We start from the raw sequence: 25,543 nt of genomic DNA on the forward strand, positions 1-25,543 counted from the left end.
CTCTACCTAGGAATTTCATCGAAAACTACCAAGCAGTACTTTTTGTCGTCCGTTTCCATGCAATCATGCTTCACTAACAAATTTGTAAAGTTTCCTCGATCCTGATCTCTACCCATGAATTTGATAGGATAGAGCGGGATTTTAGTTTCGAGCGAATAACGACGCGCTTGCTACGAAGAAGCCAATGAACTTATGTCTACTGGGATCCTTTACACTCTTAGCTTGATTCAAAAAAATACTAGAGAAACTCAAATTAATCGCAGCGTTTCAAATGTGCGTGGACCCTTTGTAGACAAATAAAAAGAAATAATTTTAATGTACCGTTCTGAATCATATTTCGGACGCTTAAGGCACATGATGCAGAAAACAGATCTAAACTTTGTGCACAGGTAGTATTTGGTTGATATTTTTAATAAATTAGTTCAATATGCTTTTAAGCTTTCTACCTATTTGATTGAAAACATAAAAAAAATCATCGAATAAAAGGCTTTTCAAATGAAGTGAATATGAATCAAACTTCGGACACTAAATCAAATTTCGGACAGATTGAATTCAAATTTCGAACACTTTATTTCGTACTTTTTTGGGTGAAAATTACATTACAACTGATTACATTTTATAATCAACTGTGAAACACTTATCAAGCAATCACAGTAAACTGTTAACGATGATGAGAACTGATGAAACACGGGAGAAATTTAAATATTTATGAACGGGTAAATTCTACATGCTCACGCTAAGCAAACGTCAAACACAAACAATAGTGAGTAGTGTTTTCAGAGTTTTGCCGATTATGTTATAATTCAAATGTAATTTTCATATGAAATGATAGTGAAACCAAGGCATTACTCTAAAGGAGCAATTGTGATATTAATTTTATAGTTATATCATCAAGGCATTAAGCTTTTCAAGATATTAGAACAAAGTGTCCGAAATATGATGTTGTCCGAAATATGATTCAGAACGGTACACTGGATTATTTTTACGCGACTTTTTCACGTAATTTTATTTTACGCGATTCTCTTGAAATTTCACGATTTACTCGCGTTTTTTTCACACTATTTCGCGATTCGGCATTGCCTACCGTTGCTTCGTTGGGAAGAGAAAGAGAAGAAAAGAAATTCTGCGAGAGCGTGTGCGAATATGGTTGTGACGAGCGCGCGCCGGTGATAGGACTATCTTTTTTTTTACGCGATTCTCTCGAAATGACGCGATTTTTCTTACGTGATTTTTTTACGCGCACGCATCAGTCACGTAAAAAAAGAATTCGGTGTGTATGACAAACCACGCACAGAGCAGCCGAAAAATCCGAAGAATTGAAAACATTATTGCATGAAAGCCCAGTTCTAACATTAGAAGAACGTGGAAACAAGCTAAAAGGTACTTGAACAGCTATTTCAGCTATTTGCATTACTAAGTGCCCTTAGGCAGAAGCTATATGAACTATTTTGTTTTTAATTATTTTTTTGTAGCGACAGATTGATGGCAGAAAAACTTCAAACCATTCGCGGAGAAACATTGAAGTTAATCCACTCCAGGAGTTCGGGACAATCGATATTCTCTTCTATAATCTCGAACATAATATTTTTTTTGAGTTTAAGTCGACGAACTATTTAGTCTCCAAGTTAGTGATCAAGCAACATGAAGCGTATTCAGGCAAGTTTGCTGTGTAACTCCATGGAAGCTGTTGCAAAGTATACAATATTTTTCTGTTCTCGCTCGGCAGCATGTGCTACCAAATTGAAACTGCATGCTCAAGGATGATGCGCACCAAACTGCAGTATATCGATGGTGTGTACATTCGTCTGCCTTCGGAAGGATCCGGGCACCGAAAACGGCTCACACATTGTGGTCGATCATTCATGAAAACGTAGTCTCAGGTGTAGTTTGGCGCCCAGATCACAAATGAGGGGCTTAGAATGAAAGGGGTGTAAGTGATTTGATCGATTTCTCTACATCGACTCTCTCTTTTGGTCATAACTTCGCTGCAAATATATTCCCAGCTGTATTTGACAATGTGGAAGATAGGTCAGAACCTCATCCATCGGATTCTGTAGCAAACTTAATTTGGAACGTTTTTGAAGTCGAGTTATTAACTAAATAAAAAGTTGATGAAGAGAAATCGATCAAGTCACTTACACCCCTTGCATTCTAAGCCCCTCAAATAGAATCGACCTGTTCTAACGCGTTGCTACAACATAAAGCTCATCTTCATATAACTTTCACGACATCATGTTGCTTTACAGAGGTAAACAATCTAGGACGCATAAAATCACTGTTGAATTTGAATTCATCAGCAAAGGGATACCTTCATACGTCATTCACAAATCTATCACGATTGCAGAGCCAAGATAATACTTTGTTGGCAAAAAACAAAAAAAAAAACGTTAAAACAAGTTATGGGCTCAAAATGCAAGGGATGTAAGTAACATCATCGATTTCTCTACATTGACTCTCTCTTTTGGTCATAACTTAACTGCAAACGCATCCCCAGCTGTATTTGACAATTTGAAAGATAGGTCAGAACCTCATCTGTCGGACTCTCAAATTGAGACGGGTTTGCAGTTGAGCTATCAACTAAAAAAAAGTCGATGAAGAGAAATCGAGAAATTTTAGTTATTAACTAAAGAAAAAGTCGATGAAGAGAAATCGATCACGTCACTTACACCCCTTTCCCTCTGAGCACCACAAATTAGAAGGGTAGTATCCGCGACACTACCGCGTTGTTATTGTAGGACTAAAAATGATTGCCGGCGAAAATGAATATTATAGAAATTTAAGAATGAACTCTTCGGTACAAATATTTGGCAGCACTGACAAGGGCCGACGAAAAAATGCTTGCACTGAGAGGCGCGGACTATTCGCAAAGCAATAAACAGTTAATTTGAGCAAATTGTTAGATGAACTCTGAGCGTAAACATGTACTGTTGATTGCTCGCTGTATAAAGTTACGTTAAAAACATTATTTTCCGAAGAAAAGAAACACAAATTCTGTTATGCAACACCCTTCGTGGAACAGCAACAGTAAATCCTAACCGAATCGGTTGTGTCAGCGACAGCAATCGTTGCGAATCTCATCTTCACCTTCAGGTTTCCACTAAAGAAAATAGTTCTTATCACTGGAAAATATCTTTTCGCATCCGGCTTAAATGCGGTGCAGTTTGACGCCACTTTTAACCCGGAAGAAATGATAGAACTCTCGAAAATTGAATGACGAAACGGAAAAAGTCACCAATAAGTCCGAGCACACTCTTGAATTCACACAAGCTTCCTTCTGGCAAAAAATTATAAAAATTAATTCCGTTTTTCTTACAATGGATATCACTCTAGGATGCATCGATGTAACTCTTTAGTAGAATGGTGGTTCTTAAAAGGGCCGTTTTATGAAAGCGGCTGACGATATCATCGCGATTTAATCGCGAAAGCTATCGCAGAGGTTTTTTCCACAGTTCACACCATTATACTCTATTCCCCCTGCACCGTTATTCTACATTTTATAACCACTTCGATCTGCCTTTAGCAACGAATAAAGACAATAATGTGTGCGTCAGGGTGCCAATGAATGTACGGGAAAAAATCAACCCTAAAATTTCAAAAAAAATTTCGCCACCTCGAAAAATCATCCTATGCTAAATTTCAGCTCAATCGTACTTAAGAGAGAGTGGCGCAATGCGGTCAAAGTTTGAGTTTTTTTGAAAATCGAAAAATCCTCCAAGGGAGGAAAATCGAGGAGTTCGGGTTTTTAAAAAAATTGTTGATTCCAAATGTCCTAAAATTGCATGAAACGTCGAGATCTACTGTCATCTCGAAGAACTTTATTTTTGGAAAAAATCGACAAAGTTGTTTTTATCGTTTTTTATTTAGGTTGCATTAGGGTAACCATGAAAAAACGGCTTTTTTCGCATCAATACTGTCTTCGAATCCTATTTAAAGTTATTGATGCTTTTTTTTACCGAAAAACTCGTGATTTCAAATTTAGTTTACTCAAATACAAAAATATATAGAGGAACTGGTAAAAATTCGGTACCCCATTTTGTTTTTTTGGACTTAGCTCTTGGCCAATGCTTGGAATTTGTTATATTACGTCAGCTCATGAAGGGATCTATTGCGGACATTTCCCCGCAAACCGATTTCAAAAATCTTGATTTGGCTCGGAGCTTTGAGCATAGAAGTGAAACAACTCAAATTCGAGTACCCGAGATGCCTGGGTATAAATTTGGCACTCCATTTTTTATTTTTTTAAAATAAAAGAATTGTCCTGAAAGCACTGAAAACATTTTTTTTTTTGACTTGACATTTTCATACAAAATAGAACTGAAGTACACTATCTTACGTAAATTAACTCAACGAAAAAGCAAGCAAATTTTACAAAACAAAGTGGAACAAAAAACGGTTTATTCAAGAAAATACATTGGGGTGCCAAATTACCCGCATACCGAATTTTCAGTTTGGAATGAAATCTATGAAATTTGTGATCAAAATCTCGATACACTTACTCGAATTCGTTGAAGAACATCAATTTCTTGATCCAAATCAGTTTTAATATTTAAAATCGGCTCACTATTCGATTTTTAATGATTTTTCAAAAGACGCACATGAAAAATTTTCGAGATTTCAAAAACAACAAAACTATTTTTTTTTTTAAACACAGATATTGTGGTATCTGACGTTTGTTACTACATTACTAGAACACTTTTTTTTATTCACCACCAGAATGCGCTCAATACCGCCGGAGATCCGGGTGGGTACCAAATTACCCACGGGGTACCGAATTTGTATAGTTCCTCTATCCTTTCCAATGCCGCCTGTTTTCGCCTAGACTTCTAATATTGCGGAATTTCACTTTCCGATGAGAGAAAACGTTTACTATGAACTATTATTCTCTTTTTCAGGATGTTTTTTACTAGTGTTTATATTGTTTTAAGTGTAGTGTTTTTATTTTCAATTGAAGTGTAAATTGAAATTGTGTGTGTCTAATAAAAAGAACCACCACCAATAAACATTTTTATGTGTGCCCCAGAAAGAACGTCAAATAAATGAAGAAAGCCTATTTTTGGGAAATTAATATCTATAACTTTGAGTAGGATTGCGAAAGAGAAAGTGAAAGAGAAAGAGAAAGAGAAAAATGCATTAAAACAAGTTGTATATAGAATTCATAGAATCCTGAACTATTTTCAGTGTTCTATAAACAGTCCCTGTAAAGTAGTTCCTGTTCCAGTTTCCCATATCCTGTAATCAGGCCACTTTCTCATTAATCGTTTAAAATATAAAAACCATCCGATTTTTTAACAATAAAATGTACTCTTTCCTATAATCGCGAGTCGAAATTCATGAAAGAAGCTACATTCACCACTGATTCAGATTACGCTCCGAAATTCAGAATTCAAATAGAATGGATAGACAAACTGATCGCTTCGAAACCAACATCATTTTTTGGCGATGGCCAATAGCCTGTTCGGAATGTTACTACAACAACATCGGCTCAAAGACCGTAATCCGTCTGCTTGTAGGTCGAACTATAACATCTTCTCGTTCTTTTCGTTTGTTTACTGTTCAGGTAAAAAAAAATCAACAGAATTTCGTTCATTTTCCTATGTGCATTTATTCTGTTGTACCGTTTGTGCACGGTTTGTGCATCTGTACCGCTAGCAAAGTTGAGTATGAAAAAAAATCCACCTTAAATGACGCCGATAAGAAGACAATGGTGTGAACTGGCATGCTGTGAATTTGCATGTGCAATTTTTCGTTATCAGCTGCTATAATTCAATTATCGAGAAACAGTGGATTTTGCGTGTTTCTCACATTCAAGCAATTTCGAGAATACAGTCTGATAATTGTGTAATTACTGAAAAGGTGCATTTTATTTCTCTTTTTAGACCATTTTTTTTCTATTTGCTCCATTAACTCATCCACAGCACCTGTTCGCTCATTTGTCAGGGCTACCAAATTACCTTTAATTGGAAATTCTAAAACAACCTTCTTCCCAAACAAAACGAACGAATTTTGTTTTCGACAATAATTAAACGTTCATTGCATACTGCCAAAACCTCCCGATAACGACGACGACGAAGGTGGCGGCCTGTTTTGGCGTTTCATCCCAAACTCAAGCATCAAACTCGCTCCGGTACACTCCCCGGCGCGTTTGGCGAATGGAAACCATCTGTGAGTGGCATATCGGAGCAAATGGCAGCACCACCAGCGCCAGCCAGCCAGCCAGCAGTGACGCAAGGCCCCCTCCGGGCGGGCGATATATATATTTGTGGGTGGTGGTAAAGCTCGGAGGGGTGTTTAGGGAACAACAACAGCCGGTGTTTAGCTGTTGGCTGTTGTGTGCTGCTCTGCGCTCTGCTTGCTTCTGGCTGGCCTGGCCGGGCCTGGCAAGTGGAAACAACATTTTGCTTTGATTTGATTTTGACGGTTTTTCGTGCTGTGTTCGGCTGTTTCTAGCAGCTGTAAACTTTTTTTTGTTGCTGTTTTTGTTTCGCCTGCCCCTGACCCGCTACCCCCACGTCTTGGGCTTCCCCTTCGGGCTGTTCGTCCCGTGCAGCAGTTCACTTGCTGCTGCTGCTGCTGCTGGACTATTTGCGTCCGCGTGCGCAATCATGGCGAAACGTGTCGGTGACAGGTTTTCTAATTGCAAAAAGGGGTTGAATGTCAATTTGATCGCGTTTGAGTTGTGGCGCGCGATGGAGCGTTTAGCCCCCTCGATGTGCTTGCTGCAGTGTTTTTGGGGCGTGTTGTATTTATTCATTCAAAGTTTTTGAATCAGTTTTAAATTTATACGATAGCGCGATGGTAACACATATTTTTCTGGTTTTTCATCCTTCCGCAGATGGCGTTGGACGCAAAAGCAATCAAAGAGGAAATACCCGACAAAGATACATATGAGACTAGCACAAGGAAAGTTAAAGGTAAGATTTGCGATTTATTAGCCTGGGTTTTTCTCGGTGGGAGGATTCTGTTCTCAGATTATACTACGCACTATATACGTTTCGCATTATTTTAGTGCCAACTCGCTCTAAATTTTCTCCTCTCTACTCACATATCCAACACAAATAATAAACAGTTTTGCTCCTATTTCACATGAGGTGGGATCGAGCCTTTGCATGTGCTACAATAATGCTTCCCACTGGAATTTGAAAGATTGTTTTCCACGAAAAGTTTTTTGTCGTATCTAGATGATTTCAGCGTATGTACATATTCCAAAATTACGAATACTATATTCATATCCACACTGGCACGAACATTTCCCGTATTTAAAGTATTTTTCCCGTTTGGTAACTGGAAAATAAATATGAATCCATCAGGGCAACTGAAATGCATATGATCAAGAGAACATCATTCGATTTTCTCACATAAAATAACACTTGCTTCTTATTATTGGCGGTGCGGGTAGATAAGCATACAAAAAAGCAGAACAAAAATGTGTGATAATGGAAATGCTTCCAATTTTCATTTATTTCAACCATTGAAGGATTAGGGAATCGTAATGTATAACCCTTCCTTGAGAGAATACGAGAAATTTTGAGTGCTTCAACCAAACGCTATCATGTTATTCATTACCTTTGTCTGGGTCCCTTCACATTGCTCAATTCCGGGTAATGAGAGTGCTGACTCATTAGCAAAGGTAGGTGCAATTGAAGGCGATATTCATCAGCATCAAATCGCCTTCAATGAATTTTATTCTTTAGTCCGTAAAAATACCATCGTTAATTGACAACATAAGTGTAACAAAGATTAATTGGGTCGGTGGCTTCACTCGATTTTCCTTCCTCAAACCATGGTTCAAAACATGGATGTTTTAGACATTTCTCGTGGATGCGACAAATGTTAGCCGATTCAATACCATAAATTCACGAATGCATAGAAAAAAATACAATCTAACAAACATAAACAAAAAACATATAAAAAACGATACGCGCCGGTACACAAACGCACACACCAAGAGAAAAACCAACTCTCTCCTTTAAATGTAATTAAATCTAACAAATAACTTTAAGGTAAACTCTTTGCCTCTAAGAAATGCTGTTTGACTGCTCGCTGGTGAGAGCGAGACTAAAATGAAAATCATTGATCAAAATGTATGTTTATTTGCATATACTCTAGAGTGCCAATGGATGTGTGGGAAAAGTGATCTTCGAATTTTAGAACCGGACTTACTGCAAATTGTTCATTCCCACGAAAAAATACCATATACAAAATTTCAACTCAATCGGACTTTATTCACTAGTGTCGCAAAGAGGTCAGAGTTTGAGTTTCTTGAAAACCGAAAAATCACCCAAAAATGTTAATGCCAAAGGGCCTGGCCGGGTGAGGGAGTAAAAAGTGCCCCCAAACCAAATCACTAGCTGTATGGTAAATATTGTAAAGGATATTAAATAAGAAAGTTTGGTGGTTTATTTAAACCCCTATGTGGTTTGACGTAGGATCTATAGTGAAAAACGTATCCTCAAAAGATCCGAGATAAAAATTTGAAAAAAATACTGAATGTGCATCTTACTACGGTGTATCAAGAAAAATTATCAAAAAAAAATTTCATCAAAAATTTTAGTACCAAAAAAAGTCTTGAAATTCTTAAAAAAAATTTTTTGGGATTTAGAGATTCAGTACTACTCTAATTCATATTTAAATGTGCTCTTGCGGCTTTCCTAGATATGTGTGATTTTTCTCAGATTTTTTTCAGTGTTGCGCGGTATCAAAAATTTTTTTTTATATTTCCAAAGAGTTAGGTAGGGAGTAAAAAGTGCCCCCAAACTACCAAATTTTCTTATTTAATATCCTTTACAATATTTGCCATACAGCTAGTGATTTGGTTTGGAGGCACTTTTTTCTCCCTTACCCGGCCAGGCCCTTTCTTCAAATTGCATGAAACGTCGACTCTCTGAGAAAAAAAAAATTTTGGTCAAAAATTTACTTTTTGGATGAAAAAACTACCAGTAGATCACAGTAGATCTCGACGACAAGGCATTTTTTTTTGTCAAAACCGACATCACCGACATTTGGCATCAAACAAAATTCTTTTGAAAACCCAGATTTGGTGATTTTTTTCTCGACAAAAACAAATCGGAATGACAGAAGATCTCGACGTTGCAATATTTTTTTAAGCCCCAATTTCATGTATTTCCCCTAAGGTGGTTTTTCGATTTTTGAAAAACTAAAATTGTCGTCTAGTAAATGAAGTTTCTATTGAGCTGAAATTTTGCATAGGGTATTTTTTTCGCTGGAATCAACATTTTTTAGGAAGTCCCATTCATTGGTACTCTAGTATAAGGCACACAGGGGCAAGTTGAAACACGGGATATGTTAGAACGGAAGCCATAACTTTCACTAGGAATGATGGATTGACGTGATATATTTTTCCAATAAACATTATCCTTCAACCTACCTTATGACAATCATTACCAGAATATTCAATGAATTAGTTTTGAGTTCATTTTTGTTCAAGAATTATCGATGGAGATGCTGCTCAAGAGTGCCACACATAAACAAAAAAAAATCGTGAAATTAAATCACTTTTATAATCTAACCCGGTGCAAAGGCGAAGCATAAATTGCTAATGTTCTATTCTGCTTTGCTTTGTGCGTCAGTGCAAACTCTGAGTCTATTTTGAACATTCTGAGGATGCATTCAGAAACAAAGAACATGATACGACCAATCCGCACGGTAGCAGAGCGAAAACATTCGCTTTTCCGCAACGTAGGCACAGTTTACTGGCTCGCTTCTTATATTTTGTTTTGCTTTGGTGTACAATTGCACGATGTTTAGCTTAGCTAAATTATTAATGTCAGAACCCTAAGAATTTTTGTAGCAAAAAGTGTCTTCCGTGATTGGGTGGTTATCGTCATACACTGTCATGCCGGGGATTCGGGTTCGATTCTCACTTTGAGTTAGGGGTTTTTCGTCAAAAGGGATTTTCCGACTAACCATGTGGACACGCGTATTCTAAAACTTGTCACTCAAAATACATTCAATGATTGTTATTTTGCATAAAAATATGAACTAAGTATTAATTAAAATGACCGATTTTGATGAAAATATACACCAAATACTTGGTAGGCATGAGAACAGTTCTTCAACTATAAACTTAAACTATATACCGATTAGTATATATTTTACTATATATTTATTACCGATTAGGGTGTCCCTATGCAAAAAATATGAATATTTTTTCTCTTAAATTTGATTTCGTACACTACCCATTCTCTATTTATAACCGCGATTTTAGTCTTTTTGTATAAATAATATTCAAATAATTTAACCGTCGTTCGTTTTTCAAACAGAACGAATATATTTACGTTGTTAAATGACAAATGGCGTTTCACCGAACTTTCATCCAGGCATGTGCAAATAACCTTAATTCGCTTAAAGCCAGGCGCATCACCGGTCTCCTAGAAACCCTTTTGAATGAGCATAATGAATTATTGAAATTCTTCAAATCACATATGCTCGGATTACAAAATGACAATCACGCTATTGTCATGAATTCTGATAAAAAAAAACTAGCTGGAGAGCTCGTATGTAGATTCAATACGTAAGTGTTGCTAGAATCACGGAAAGTGACTGCACAGCGACGCGAGAAATTGTGATTCGAAGAAAAAACAATAATCTGGAATTCATCGTTGACACACACCTTTTATACGACTCATTCCATGTTTTTCATCAATCACACTAACGTTTCCAACGTTTGCCTTCTCAATGTAGTATAACTTGCGTCATTTTTAGTAGCTCTTAGTTCTTAGTTAGTTAAGCCAAGCAATACGCCTTGAATGTATTCTGAGTGAAAATCTCTAGAATATATGTGAGTCAGAATGCTATCTTTGACGAAAAATCCCCCAGTCGTTCTGAAGGGACAATACGGGTATTACATAAACATCAAACAATGAGACTCCGCCACAAGTACTTCATTTATTAAGGACATTATTTCTCATTTTGAATTAATATTTATGAACATGCGGTTAGGGGAGCCGAAACAAACAAGAGCTCGATTTTTTTATGTTTATCAAATGATGATTCGACATGGTCAGGACAACAATTAATGATCGATATGTACGCGAAATTGGAGAGCAAATGATTGCGATTCCTTCGATACAATCAACGAAAGCGGTGTGACGAAGCATACATCCACTTGCGAGACGCTATCATGAACAAAGTAGACACAGCCTCTATTATTTCCAGGCCAATGCATATCTATGACATTACAGTGCATGTGTTTAAAAAAAATTGAAGTTCGGTCGGATTCGGTACCACATATTGCTGTATGTATTCGGTTCAACACAAAAAGCGAAAATTACCTCACACACTTTTTTAGTTTGTTTAGTTGACAAAGTACGCTTTGAATAAATCGATAGAGTAATTTCCTCAGAAATTCCAGATCTGTCTACTGATCAACTATCCACCCGTATTCTGAAATCTGTTCAAGTCAGAATTACCCGAACGGATCGCAATTTTGCATTCTGTAATCCGTTCGACTCAAGTCCAATCATGTTGTGCAAATGTGGCAACCTTGCCACGCAATTCAACAAAGACAACATTGTTCTTCGTGCTCCATTTCTGTGAAGCATAAATGGTAATGGATTTTTGGGTGGAATAAATACGCTTCCAAAATAAAAAATATAAATAAAATTTAGTTCTAACGTATCAAATATGTGCCCTATGTAAAAAAGTAACACATTCTCGGCAAGTGGGGAAAATTCTTGAACGAAAATTGTGTCTGATGATGATTTTATATTATGGATACAGTTTTAGTGAAAATGTAAGGAAATTTATAAAAAAAAAAGATTGAGTTAGGGTTAGGACTACGAATTAAAATGACATTGAGTAATAAAGGGCCTGGCCGGGTAAGGGAGTAAAAAGTGCTCCTAAACCAAATCACTAGCTCTATGGCAAATATTGTATACGATATTAAATATGAAATTTTGGCAGTTTTTTATATGATCTATAGCAGGGGTGGCCAAACTTTTGAGCATCACGGGCGACTAATTGTTCAAATGTTTGGTTGCGGTCTACCAACGTTGATTGTATCAAAAAATCATCAGAAAATTAACAGATAATGAAACAAAGTCCTCACCAATTTGTACTCGCGCACAAAATCATAACTCGTATACTGTCACAGACTGTGCGTGTCTCTGTAATTTAGCTATTGTGTATTTTAAGGCGTTATTTGTGTTTATTTAAAGTAAGAAAATATATAATTAACAACTTCAGAAAATATTTTTTCATCAACTTCATTCAGTTCCAATAACCACTCAATTCAGCCTTCTCTAAACAAAACTATTTATTCTCGATCTGTGAGATCGTATGCTCGAGTGTAGGAGGGTTAATTAAAGAAAAAACATAGGTCATACTAATAAATGTTCAATGATACATTAATCCATAAAATAAAAATAATTATTACTAAAAATTGAGTCTCATTAATCAACATCGTTGATTTTTTAAGGAAATTGTCACACAAAGCATTCATTTTCCATAAAAATATACCCAAGATGATTATTTTATTCCTCAATTAGCAATTAGAGGTATAAGATCTATCTATTGGAAATATTGGCCCCTATTATGTAAATTGAATATTATCGAAACGAGTTCTTTCTCGAACGTCATGTGTTCGCAACACATTGCTTATTTTGAAATGACGCGAAATGTTTCCCAAAGCAATATATCAGGAATGCAACAAAACAGCTCGAAAAATTATGCCGACAGTTTTCACCAGACTGTATCTATAACAGCAAAATTCTGTTCAACTAGAATTACATAATAGGGCCCAATATATAATTTTAAAATTTTCTAATTTCTCACTCTTCACTGTTGTTCTTTTCATGACTATATTTCTTGAAAGAAATCTACACAATTAATTCATTTTACTTATCATAGTTTTAAAATTAAAATAACAATACTTGATTAAAACACAAATTTGTAGCCATTAAAGGCGAAGTTTTTTTTGAAACATTTAGTTTTCATTGATTTATCATCGTTATCCGATATCGTAATCTTAAATGAAAGAAGCGATAAACAACAGAATGTCAATTGTTGTCAAAGTGCGAAGAGATTCTGAAAGTTTCAGTTGTACTAATATTTGAATTAGGAATATTATTGTGAATCTCAATTCCAAACTATTCTTACAAAAGACCTTCTTTATAATCTAAATAAGTCTAGAAGAGAAAATAAAATTTTACAAAACATAGTTCGTATTTGTGAGGGGTGTTCTGGTTCTGAAGAAGATGAAAATGAAGAGATACAAAGATGGAATCGAGATTCTGGAATCTGAAGAAAGTATACAAGCAGAAGAATCATTCATTTGAACAACATGATAGAACATGTGAAGAGTTGTACTGAAGTTGTACACTTCGTGTTTTTAAAAAAGATTGGAAGAGTTCCACCATAAAGTTACCAAATACCACGCTCAGAGATGAATTCATGCAAATCATTCGATTTGTCCGATTTGGTACAAAAAACGGAAAGATCCAAAAGAGTTCAACCATAAAGTTACCAAATACCACGCTCAGAGATGAATTCATGCAAATCATTCGATTTGTCCGATTTGGTACAAAAAACGGAAAGATCCAAACTTTTACGAACCGACAAATTTACTGTGATATCCGAAATATGGAATCAATTTACACACAATAATCAATGCTGTGATAAACCTCACTAAAATATTTCAATAGGCGAGCAACTGTTCCCTTCTTGCTGCAAATTCACATAATACATGACAAATAAGCCGCACAAATTTAGCCTAAAGTTTTGGTTAGCAGTAGATATTCAATTTAAATACGTTATAAATGGGTTCCCTTACTTAGGTAAGGATGAAACGCGAACTTCAACATCCTTGGGCGAATTAGTAAGTCTAAAGTTAGCCGAACCATATCTTCATCAAGGCAGAAATATAAGCACGGATTATTTTCTCATCAGTAATCATACAGCTTAAAAAATAGTTTCAAAAGAACCTGTTTAGTTGAAACTAATTGAGTCATGAAAGATAAAATGAAGTTGAATTCTTCAGAACATTTATAAATCTTAAAACTAATATGTTTTATTGAGGTTTTCGCAAACACCTTATAAATTGATCACAGGAAAAGGTGGGGAGATATTTAATCCATTACGTTTGGAGGTGACACTATCCTAAACTAGGTGGCGGGCGCCTTGGAATACCTACGCGGGCGACCGGTAGACCGCGAACTACCGTTTGGCCATCCCTGATCTATAGTGAAAAACATACTTTTTCGTTTACTTCACGCCATCCTCAAAAGCTTCGAGATAAAAAATTGGAAAAAAAATACTAAATGTGCATCTTACTAAGGTGTATCAATAAAAATTATCCAAAAAAAGTTTCATCAAAAATTGAAGTACTAAAAAAATATTTAAATTTTGAAAAGTTTTCTTTTGAGATTTAGAGAATCAGTACTACTTTAATTCATATTTAAATGTGTTCCTACGGCTTTTCTAGATATGTGTGATTTTTTTCAGTGTTGCGCGGTACAAAAAACAATTATTTTCATATTTCCAAAGGGCTTGCCGGAGTACGGGAATAAAAAGTGCCCTCAAACCAAATCACCAGCTGTATGGAAAATATTGTATAGGGTACTAAATATGAAATTTTGACAGTAGTACCATATATTTGAGTTCTTATATAGTACAACATATGGTCTATGGTGAAAAACGTACTTTTTCGCTTATTTTACGCCATCCCTAAAAGCTCCGAGATAAAAATTTGAAAAAAATACTGAATATGCATCTTACTACGCTATATCAAGAAAAATCACAAAAAAAAATTAAAGTAAATTGCTCCACGAATACTGGTGAATTATTTTGACGTTTGTATGTATATGCATAAAACGACTGAAATCGATTGAAGTCGATTTCGATCGAATCGTGAGTTTCGTTCAAACTTTCGTTCAAATCGTGATTCGTTCTTTTTTATCGATCACATTCGATTAATTCGAAACACTCAAAATATTCGCTGGAAATATGGCAGAACAACGTTTGCCGGGTCAGCTAGTGCGCTCGCTTCGATACGCGATAGAAAACTTATTTCATATGCTGAAGAAATAATCACATAGATCCTGAAATCCAGGTGAAATAACAAAGTTTCGACAAAAACGCGTTTAGTTCTCACTTATACTGCGATGTATTGCAATAAATTAACCAATTCTATAACAATTTATTTTAATTATTTAATTATTTATAAAATGTAAAAATAAAAAAAAACAAATTTCTAAATTTTGCCGATTGTGACCCCCCCTGAATTATTGACGCAGGCCTACGACAGAAACCGTTTTTCTCAGAAAATATCACCGATCTCTTCTCTCTATACCGATTTTCCCGAATGCTTTTTTTTTACATAACGAATATTTTGTCTGACATTGTACACAATTCATTTGCATCAACTTTGCGAATCGCTTTACTTCACGTCGCTAGTGGACGCATAATGCTTTTAAGATCAATAATAAAATTGTTGCATGAGTATCCTCTCCCCTGTCAACAATTACATTGTAAATTCGGAAGATTACACAACCTCATTCCCATGTCTCACCTCAATTATCCCAAACACCCGCAGCTTGGATGATGAATGCGGGTCCTGAGAGCTCTAGATACGTGTGCGGCAACAGCAACGATATTAAGAAGGTTTCCAAACGAAGCTGGGGAAAGAAGTGGCAGCCAGCAGCCGAAAAAAACTGCTGAACGTGCCCAGCTGGAAGGCAAAATTTCCAGATTGGTAAAACATTCCCACAGCACCCACAATTGTCACTCTCCCCCAGTGCCAATCTCACTAACAAGGTACCGGGCGGATGACAACGAACAGAGGAAAAAAATAAAATAAAATAAAATGAGAGGAATATCGTGATTCGTGGTTTTCTAGGATCCCGCCGTGTGCTGCTACTGCTGCCGCTACCACCGCGTGTGTGCCACCGGAGTGATAAAGCTTGAAATATGTGTATGTATAAGCGCGTCCAACCCCCCCTCATGTCTTGAGTGCGACCTTTTTCCTTCGGATCAGAAGGAGATACGTTCCGCCGCACTCTATCGTTCTCGGGCGAATTGTGAACGAACCGTGTGTTTGGTATCCTGCTGATATCCGAAAAAGACAGCCGCATCCGAAAGTTCATGAATCAGCAAATGTTCGCAAATTACTGCCCCCGGACCGGATCTGTTCGGGGATTCGAGGTGGAGGAGAGTTTGAAGTTGGTACGTGCTTTCGATTACTTCCCACCGTTGTTCGGTGTGTATGCTCAACGATAAACGCGACGGGAAAACGCAATTTAGGAGATGGTGATAGATCAAAAGTATTGCCGCTATCTCAGCCGCTCCTAGTTCCATTTCCGTTTGCACGAGTCCACTGTTTAGGAAAGCCCAGAGATTAAAGTCATTTGCATATCAGACGAAGAAGCACGCGGTGTGCAATACTTCCATGGCGAGGAGGCAAAGGACGAAGCTGCATTTGGGACATTTTCCATTACCAATGAACAAATCGTGCGTTTTTTGTGAAACTAGTTCGATTTATTACGCTAAAACAAGTGGTTGCTACGGTGCTTTCCCAAATGATTGATGGCCTGATAGTCTGAAAATTTCGTTCCGGGTTTTCAGCGCGTGGAGCAAATTAAAGAACTCCACGCCACCAGAGACTGTCATTTTCCCACGGCTCGAAACGTAAACAGGGTTTGTTTATGTAAATTGTGCTGTTCCTCCGTCGCTAGAACAGTTTAATTTGAACAGTTATGGTTCAAATTAAACTTTAACTATCGGCAGAAGGTAACCGTGCACCCACCGAAAACCTATCGTTCGCTATTGCGAAAAGTGGCAAGCAGTTTAATCGCATGTTTTGTGTAACTGTGTTTTTGTTGCTTTTCCATTCCCACCTTATAGCGTTAGTGTAGCGATTATTGAAGTTTATGTTTTTATTTTTCATCTCGAGCCTTTCTACGTTTTCCCCCGGTGTGATTTGTGAATGCAAATGTTTTTTTTTTCTTCCTCGCTGGAAACTCGCTCAACGTTACTGAAAGACCCCATCGACCCCCCTCCCTCGACATTTCACCGGCGACCAGCTGTTGATTTCACGCGAGAAAAAGTCGATCATGCAGCAGATGGTCTCCGCCGGTGGTTCGGTTAGTGTTGGATGGCGGTGTGGCGTCATGCTATTGACATAACGAGGAAATAAATTTAGCATTTACGGCTTGGGTGTGAGCCTGGGCACGGGTGAGCGAGCGAAATAAGTTTTCCTCCAAACGCCGCCACCCACTCTGTTTGGACCCTGATTTATCGAACAGTGGCAGATTGGTTGGATTGTACTAAATTTATTCGTAACATTACTGTGTTGTTTGTTGATGTTTAGTGGGAGTCTTTATTTGGCTGAGGTAATAATTGCTTGTAGTTTTTTCTTGTATTCTGTGCCACGTGCGTTTGTTATGTTATGATATATGTTAAGAGCAGGATCATTTAACAGAATTTCTGAAGTGAGAATGAATGAAGTGGTACCACGACATTTTTTAAACTTAAATGGTCCCCTACCATGTGTGTAAAACAAATCCGGAATTTGTTAACAGATTTCTTTAACTTCACTTAACGTTAGTTTCTTGTTGTGACATTTGACAAAGGTTTCAAGCTACAGGGTCCTTCAGATTAAACGCTGACGCAAAAAAAAATCGAATAGCTCCTTACAAAAATTGTTTTTCCCTCCGTCGATGGTAACACTGCATTTTCCACTTCAGGACGATCATATTCGGTTTTTAGTGTCAAGATGTACAAGTGCTCCCGTGGCCGAGTGGTTAGCGTCATAACTAACATGCCGGGTGTTCGGGTTCGATTCCCGTTCTGGTCGGGGGAATTTTTTCGTCAAAGAAATTTCCTCCGACTTGCACTGTGATCACGCGTATTCTAGAGGTTGCCACTCAGAATGCATTCAAGGCGTGTTATTTGGCATAGAATTCTCAACTAAGTACTAATAAAAAATGACGCAAGTAATACTACGTTGAGACGGCGAAGTTCCTCTAGGAACGTTAGTGCCATGGAAGAAGAAGAAGATGTACAATTTACAATAACGTGTATTTTTAGTGAAATCGTATTACTCGTGCAACCGAAGCCTTAAAGAAACTTCGCCCTCTTAAGGGGCGAACACGAAATTATTGCGACACCGAAAATGTCATGCCAATTTTCTTATAATGTTTAGAATCAAACCAAAATTTTAGGGTTGTTTTATACATATATTTACTTCAAAAATCAAAAGAAAAGTTAATCGATGGAGCCTTGAGTGTAAAATTGAATGCATTTTCGCTTGATGCCCTCCATCAAAGTCTTTACAGTGTCATCCGGTACCGGTTACTCAGTTTTTTTTTTCCATTTTCTTAACATGTCCTTCTCGTCTTTGACTGTCTTCTTGCTCTTCCGAAGTTCCCACTTCATTATTGCCCAGTACTGCTCCACCGGGCGCAGCTCCGGACAGTTTGGCGGGTTCATGTCCTTTGGAACAAAATGACAGAATTGGCCTCATACCACTCCAGGACACTTTTAGAATAGTGGCATGATGCCAAATCTGGCCAAAATAGCGGAGCTTCGTCGTGCTGCTGCAAGAACGAGAGAACAAATTCTTTCCAAACACCTGACCTGTCGCACCGGCAGTTGGGAAAAATGTTGAACATTCACCATTCAACCGTCTCAAGAGTGTTGAAGCGGTTCCGCGAACGGTTGACGTTGGACCACGGCAATGGAGTTGGAAGAAAACCGGGACCGGAGAACAAAAAGACGGAGGGAAAGGTGAAGCGGATGATTAAAGCAAATCCCAACGTCTCAAGCCGTGATTTGGCTAAAAAGATCGGCATGTCGCAGAGCTACATCCACAATGCAAAGAAGAGAGCTGGACTACATACATACAAGGTAGAGAACTTCCCAAACCGCGATGAGCGGCAACAATCGACGGCTAAAACTCGGGCACGGAAGCTCTACGAGAAGATGCTGACAAAATATGGCTGCTGTGTGATGGACGACGAAACGTATATAAAAGCCGATTTTAAGCAAATTCCGGGGATGGAGTTTTTCACCGGCAAGAGTAATTCGATGTGGACGACAAATTTAAGAAGAAGAAAATGTCGAAGTTCGCCTCCAAATATCTCGTTTGGCAGGCCATCTGCTCTTGCGGACTGATGAGTGAGCCTTTCGTGACAAAGGGCACAGTAAATGACGAGATCTACAAATCTGAGTGCCTCGAGAAGCGCCTTTTGCCGTTCTTGCAGCAGCACGACGAAGCTCCGCTATTTTGGCCAGATTTGGCATCATGCCACTATTCTAAAAGTGTCCTGGAGTGGTATGAAGCCAATTCTTTCCATTTTGTTCCAAAGGACATGAGCCCGCCAAACTGTCCGGAGCTGCGCCCGGTGGAGCAGTACTGGGCAATAATGAAGCGGGAACTTCGGAAGAGCAAGAAGTCAGTCAAAGACGAGAAGGACATGTTAAGAGAATGGAAAAAAAAACTGAAAAACTGTTTTTTTGATTTTTGAAGTAAATATATGTATAAAACTATCCTAAAATTTTGGTTTGATTCTAAACATTATAAGAAAATTGGCATGACATTTTCGGTGTCGCAATAATTTCGTGTTCGCCCCTTAGAAACGTGAATAAACAGAGGGACTGATTCAAGGTATTACTATTAAAGAAAACCTATATATTTTTCATGTCTCAACCGACACTATTGATTTTTAAAATTGAAAAATCGAAAACGTTCCTAAAACTCGATGCAGAATTATGCTACAATTTATGAAATGATTTTTTTCACTTCAGAGCACAATTGGGAAATGTTCTTATTACACGGAAAAGCTCAAATAGACTCCACAATTGAAAATACGAATGGATGCAAAGTTGTTAACATTTCAAACCAGTCACCCTGTATTTGAAATTTTGTTGGTTATACAGGGTAACTTCGGTATAACGCACATTTTACTTTCAAAATTGTACGTTGTATCGAATTGTACGTTATATCGAAGCATGATAAAGAACTCAGAAACTTAGCTTATATTACTGTATTGTGTTGCTATTTGAGTAAGGTTAATGAATAAATTCAATAAGAAAACGAATCCAACATTTTTCAAGATGTTTACCTTCGTACTGCTGATTAAAATTTGATTCATTCAGAATCCGCAATCACAAAACAGTTGTACTTCGAGATTGGTTAAAAGTACAAATCAAGCTATAGTATCAAAATGCAGGTAATTTATTGTTCTTTCAGAAAAATAATATTCAAAAAAAATTTCCTATGGACTTTAAAAATGTGTACGTTATATCGAGGTAAAAGGTACGTTATAACGAGGGTACGTTATATCGAATTTTCCCTGTATTGCGCTTTGAATAATAGGTTTCGAGATCTAGGGTTTACAGCAAGGAAAAAAGTTTTAGAAGCATTGATGGAATTATCTTCAGCTGGATTGGAACAAAATAACAAAAGAAATGAAAACATGTCTTAGAAAATATGGACACATCAATGAATCATTTCTCACGTTTCTCAATTTTCTCTTTTTGTAGGTGCGTATCTTGGCGGCACACAAGGCACAGTACATTTACGGATAAAAACGAAACATCATCCCCAGGATCGAACTGCATTAAGGGGGTAGTATAATATGAACATCAAAAAAAGTATGTGATTTTCGCGCTTTTTTTCAGCGAGAAAATAAATTACTTTCATTTCTCCGATATCACAATTTTATTAGGTATATATTACTTAACAAACAAATAAAAAAATTGGTGTCAATCGAACTGCCCCCTGAATAGCCGCAACCGGTTTGTTGAACCCTTGCAGCCAAAACCATGTTAACTAGTGGGATTTCTACAAGTTTTTCTAGTGGACCGATTTCAACCAATGATTTTTGATGTAATCTTGGATACATTTCCTGTCATCGTACGTAGGATTTTTTCAAAATATTGATTTTTGGCGAAATGGCGATTTTTTTGTAAAAAAAAATGCGTTTTTGCCTCAAAAATCTAGACAAAAACATTAACCAATATATCAAAACAATCCTACGTACGATGACAGGAAATTTAGTGGAGAATCTGGGAAAAACTACTTCATCTTCCTACCAGTTTGCAAAACTTAGTTTCAAGAAAAACGCGTTTTAAATTCCGGATCCGCGATTCCTTACGCAAAGACTTAGGTCCACTAATTGGGTTGTAACTTTGGAACGGACAAACCTGGGACAAAAACTACAGTAAGGTAGACATCTCAGAGAACATTTTAGGCTGGAAATTTTATTTTTTATATTTTCAGGTTTCCATAGTGTACTACCCCCTTAACTATTTATACTCATGGCTGAAATATTTCAATAGTTACAATGTCTTGAAGGTATCCATATATTGCAGACGTCAGTAACCAAAATCAAATGTAAGGGAACAATTCAAGGTGTTATTCATAGAACTCATTTGAGAATGTTTTTATATGCCCTAACAATTCACATTAAATAACTATTCTCCCCGTCGAAATTTATTCACTGTGAAATTTGCATTCAGGATCACATCATCCCCCACCCGACGGGGGGATTTGATGCATGCTCAATTTGGTGCCACCACTGCCACTGCCGTAAATCTATCGAGTGCGGTGAGATGGGATGTTATCGAATAGTGTCTCTGTTGGACAGAGCCACCATGAGCCACTACTTTCCCAGCATAAGCAGGAATGTGTTCGATCCGGCGGAAGTATCCAGAACGTACACGTAACAAACAATTGAACACCCCTACTACAGAGAGGACGAGGTGGCAACCGATGCCACCCCCGAGCCCCCGACCAGGCCTCCTGTACGATGTCTGTGTCTGTTATGGTCGTGGTTTTGCACTAAACGATCCATGCTTCTGCTGTGGCAGTGATGACATCGTGATAATACCTCACGCGCCACGCGAAGGGGATGGAATAAATCGTGGGCGGTGGCGGCGACGCGGAGGGTTGGTGTGAGGTGTGTTTAATTGCGTGAGACAGAGGCAGCGTGCACGAGGGAAGGGAAAACGTGACAGTGGCAGGGGCAGCCCAGGAAGTGTTAAGTGTTATGCTTTAGCAGATTGTAATTACATCGTGGTTGCATTAAATTTAGCGAACGTGCGTGTATTATCCCAGGGACGAGTGGGTTTAGGTGCTGTGCTGTTTGGATCACGGAATTTTGTGCTCCATTTTGTGGCGGGGAGCGTAATGCATTGCATGATTAGGGCGCAAGCAAATTCTGTTCGAAAGCTGTTTCAAAGCCGTTCATATATTAATCAAATTTAAGATATTGATTCATTCAGTAGAAATATCAATTCGATGTTCGCGTTCCATCAGAAACCACACGCAGTTCATGAATTAGGTTCCTCCTGCATACTTTCCCAGGCAGCCTCTCATGAATCTCCAGTCAACCATCGCCAATCCTGTGTAAATTTCGCTTTTCATTTGAATGCAAAGGAAAGGAAAAACCAGAAGGTTTACTTGCTCCTGTGAAGCTCTACGCTTTCACTTTCGTCCACTTCATTGAGAAACGGTGGGAAAAATCCACCAACATCATCCAATGTGGTTGTCTCGAGTGGTAGGGGAATGGAATAAAAATGATGCCGTTTCGCGCTCGAGTGATCATACACACAGCACGTGCAAGTTTTCTTCCATCCCAAAGATCACCACGCGGAACGCTACGACAACGGGGCGAAATTTCTGTACCGGTGGGTTTCCTTCCCGTGGCGTCTTCCATTCAGCCTCACCTAGCGGAACGTGGTCTTATAATGCAGTGATGCCAGATTTTGTGTAAATCTGTACGGTTTTTCTTCGAATTTGTATGGATTTTTCATTGCCGCAATACATTGAATTAAAAGTCATGTTTCGCGGCATCATGAAATGCTATAGCACCCGCTGCAAATCTTATTCGCGAGTTGTCTCCTATCCACTCAATGCCTGATAGGGGTTTTGTAGAGTAAGACACGTCAAGCATCTCTGCAACAATAACACTACTGTCAACAAACGTGTCCGTAACAATGAACTTATCGGTAAAGTAGTTTTCGAAAAAGAAAATCGTAACTTCTTAACAGTAGCAATGTAACGTAACAGTAGAAAAGAAGTAATGAAAAACAAGTTTTCCTAAGATCAACATTGGAAGTAAGAATACTGGTTCAATCAAGCAACTGCACAACAAGTTTTTTTCTACACAACCATGGCAGTATAAAGTCAACGTCAAATGTCAAATCAAATCCGTATTTTGAACTAAAGGATTCAGCGAAACAGATTTCAGAAGATAACTCGGAACCTACGACCATCTCGAAGAAGGCTAAGGAGTTAGCATTACCACTCGTTTCTCTCTTAACACCTTCGTCGCCCAGAGTTAATCGGACGAGTTTCTTGCGGGGCCCAAATTCAACTCTCGGTGCGCTAGAGAGATAAGCGGGCAACGATAATAATGAATTCGGGTTCGATTCAGGACTATTTTTCTGTTGAATCCGAATGAAATCAGCTGACTGCTGATTAGAAAACTTATAAAAATAATTTTTTAGCCAATTGTACAGTGTTGCCAATGATATTTAAAATGAAATTCATCCGAACGTACTTTATATACTATATTCGATGACGATGAATAACTGCAATTTTATTGGAGAATATGCAATAATCTGTTTAATCGATTGTGAAGATTCTGTGAATATATCATACCAGGAACATATGTCACTTTTGTGGGAAAATAATCGTCACAAACTATATCACTATATGGCAACTCCGACTTTTTACGTGAATCGTTTTCATTGTTATTTGCGCTTGGTTGATAAAAAGCTAAGAGAAGAAGCAAGTTGCAATTTTTTTTTCCTGAGAATGAGAATAATAATTGCACAACTCGGATAGGCCCAATTTTTTTTCTTAGACGCACATGTGATTTTTCATCCTCAAAATGTTCACCGGGCGGCGTAATAGTGAATCTGAAAGCGAGGGAAGTAGTGACGACGGAATAGTGCAAAGCGTTAGAAGAAAAGTTTCGAGTATTATCTCATCGAGTTCCGATTCGGATATTCAGGAACTATACGCAAGATAAGACCTGGACGATATGTTAGAAGAACTTACTATAGACGACATAAAGATATACAAGTTTTTAATATTATTTTGGAGAATGATCTTTTAACAGTATATTCAAAATGTGATTTTTCTCAAACGGTTTATTGATTTTCCAATAACTTTGTCTAATCAGACATCTGATTTTTGAATTACAATTTTTTGGAAGAGAGATCAATCATTTTAATTACGCCCTATGAAAAAATCAGTCGTAATTTAAATTGGTCTTATAATAATTTTTTTTCTCTATTATAGTGACTTTCAACACATTTCGGCTGGTTCTTCACTTTTACTTCCATTTTTGGAAGCATGTCGGGAGCAGGGTTGCCATTACAAAATCTGTGTTTTTGATCTCAAAAAATCTTTTTATTTGTGTTTTTTTCTCAGAAAATCTGTATCAAAATCTGTATTAACCCTGTGCGGTCGTTTGTCTGCTCTCAGTCATCACACGAAAGAAGTATACTAATATTTTCATGTGTGCAACAATATATCATTTTACACATTTTCTAAACGAATTTTAATGTTATTGAACTTATTCACGAGTAAAAACGGTGCTACTAAGAATAATAGATAACGATACTCAGTAAAAACAAAAGTTGTCATCCGTACTTGAGGGAAGAATTAATAGAATACTCCATGTATTGCGGCACTGTGTAGATGTAAAGAGCATTGTTTTGTATATTCAAACAGAAAGATAAAAGACAAAGACGGCAAATTAATTATTTTTGTGAAACGTGCGAAAAATATTACACGAAGGAGTATTATAGCAAATATATACATTGAAACGTTATTTAGTAAATACTAATCTGTAGTTTATAAAACATAAAGGAATCTTGTTCATCTTTCATGATCTCACAAAGTTATACATCACAGCTTTCTCAATTAAAAATAATTGCAACCAGTACGACACACATGTCAAATTTTGAAGCATAATCTTGCTGTAGCATCATTAGTTGACATAGTTATAATGAATATGACAATGTTGTATTCACGTGAAAAATCGCGTTCATTGTGTTTTAGTAGAAAAAAGATAAACAATATTACAGTGTTTATTGTAAAGCTAGCCGATGACGCAGACTTTTGCATCTTTTCGCCTTAGATGGAACATGAGAAAGCAGTATTACACGCTACATATGAATGCCAAAATCACTGTGTTCTACTCGTCAATTTGATACTCATATTGATGGGGTTTTAGAAAAACCCATATCGATGAGGTTTTGATAAATTATGCAGTCCGCCATTTTGTAGCGGCCGCCATCTTGGATTTTCAAGATCATGGAATACGCGGTTTTATAACGACAGCAGAGATAAAGGCGTGTTCCAAATTTCAGATCAATTGGTCAACAGGAAGGGGATTAACTTTCTATTGATATGGGACACCCCTACAGATAAACATACAAACATACATACAATGAGCCATGCTGAATAAAACCGTATAAAAAAAGTATAGTATAAAGATATATTTTTTTATGTATTTGATTTTTTTATTATCCCATATTTACATTTAAGTGCCTATTCTGTCAAATTCCG

At 37.3% G+C, this 25,543-nt stretch overlaps 1 protein-coding gene across 4 annotated transcripts in view; it reads left to right on the plus strand.

Annotated features, from left to right (window-relative positions):
- Positions 1-25,543, plus strand: part of LOC129765166 (protein CBFA2T2) — a 223,200-nt gene that overhangs the window by 107,482 nt on the left and 90,175 nt on the right. For all 4 annotated transcript variants that reach the window (XM_055765078.1, XM_055765077.1, XM_055765080.1 and 1 more), the window contains one exon: positions 6,833-6,911. In XM_055765078.1, the coding sequence (XP_055621053.1) occupies positions 6,833-6,911 (79 nt within the window). The remainder of the gene's footprint in view (positions 1-6,832; positions 6,912-25,543) is intronic.

Source organism: Toxorhynchites rutilus, chromosome 2 (assembly GCF_029784135.1).
Source record: "Toxorhynchites rutilus septentrionalis strain SRP chromosome 2, ASM2978413v1, whole genome shotgun sequence".
In the NCBI taxonomy this organism is placed as follows: domain Eukaryota; kingdom Metazoa; phylum Arthropoda; class Insecta; order Diptera; family Culicidae; genus Toxorhynchites; species Toxorhynchites rutilus.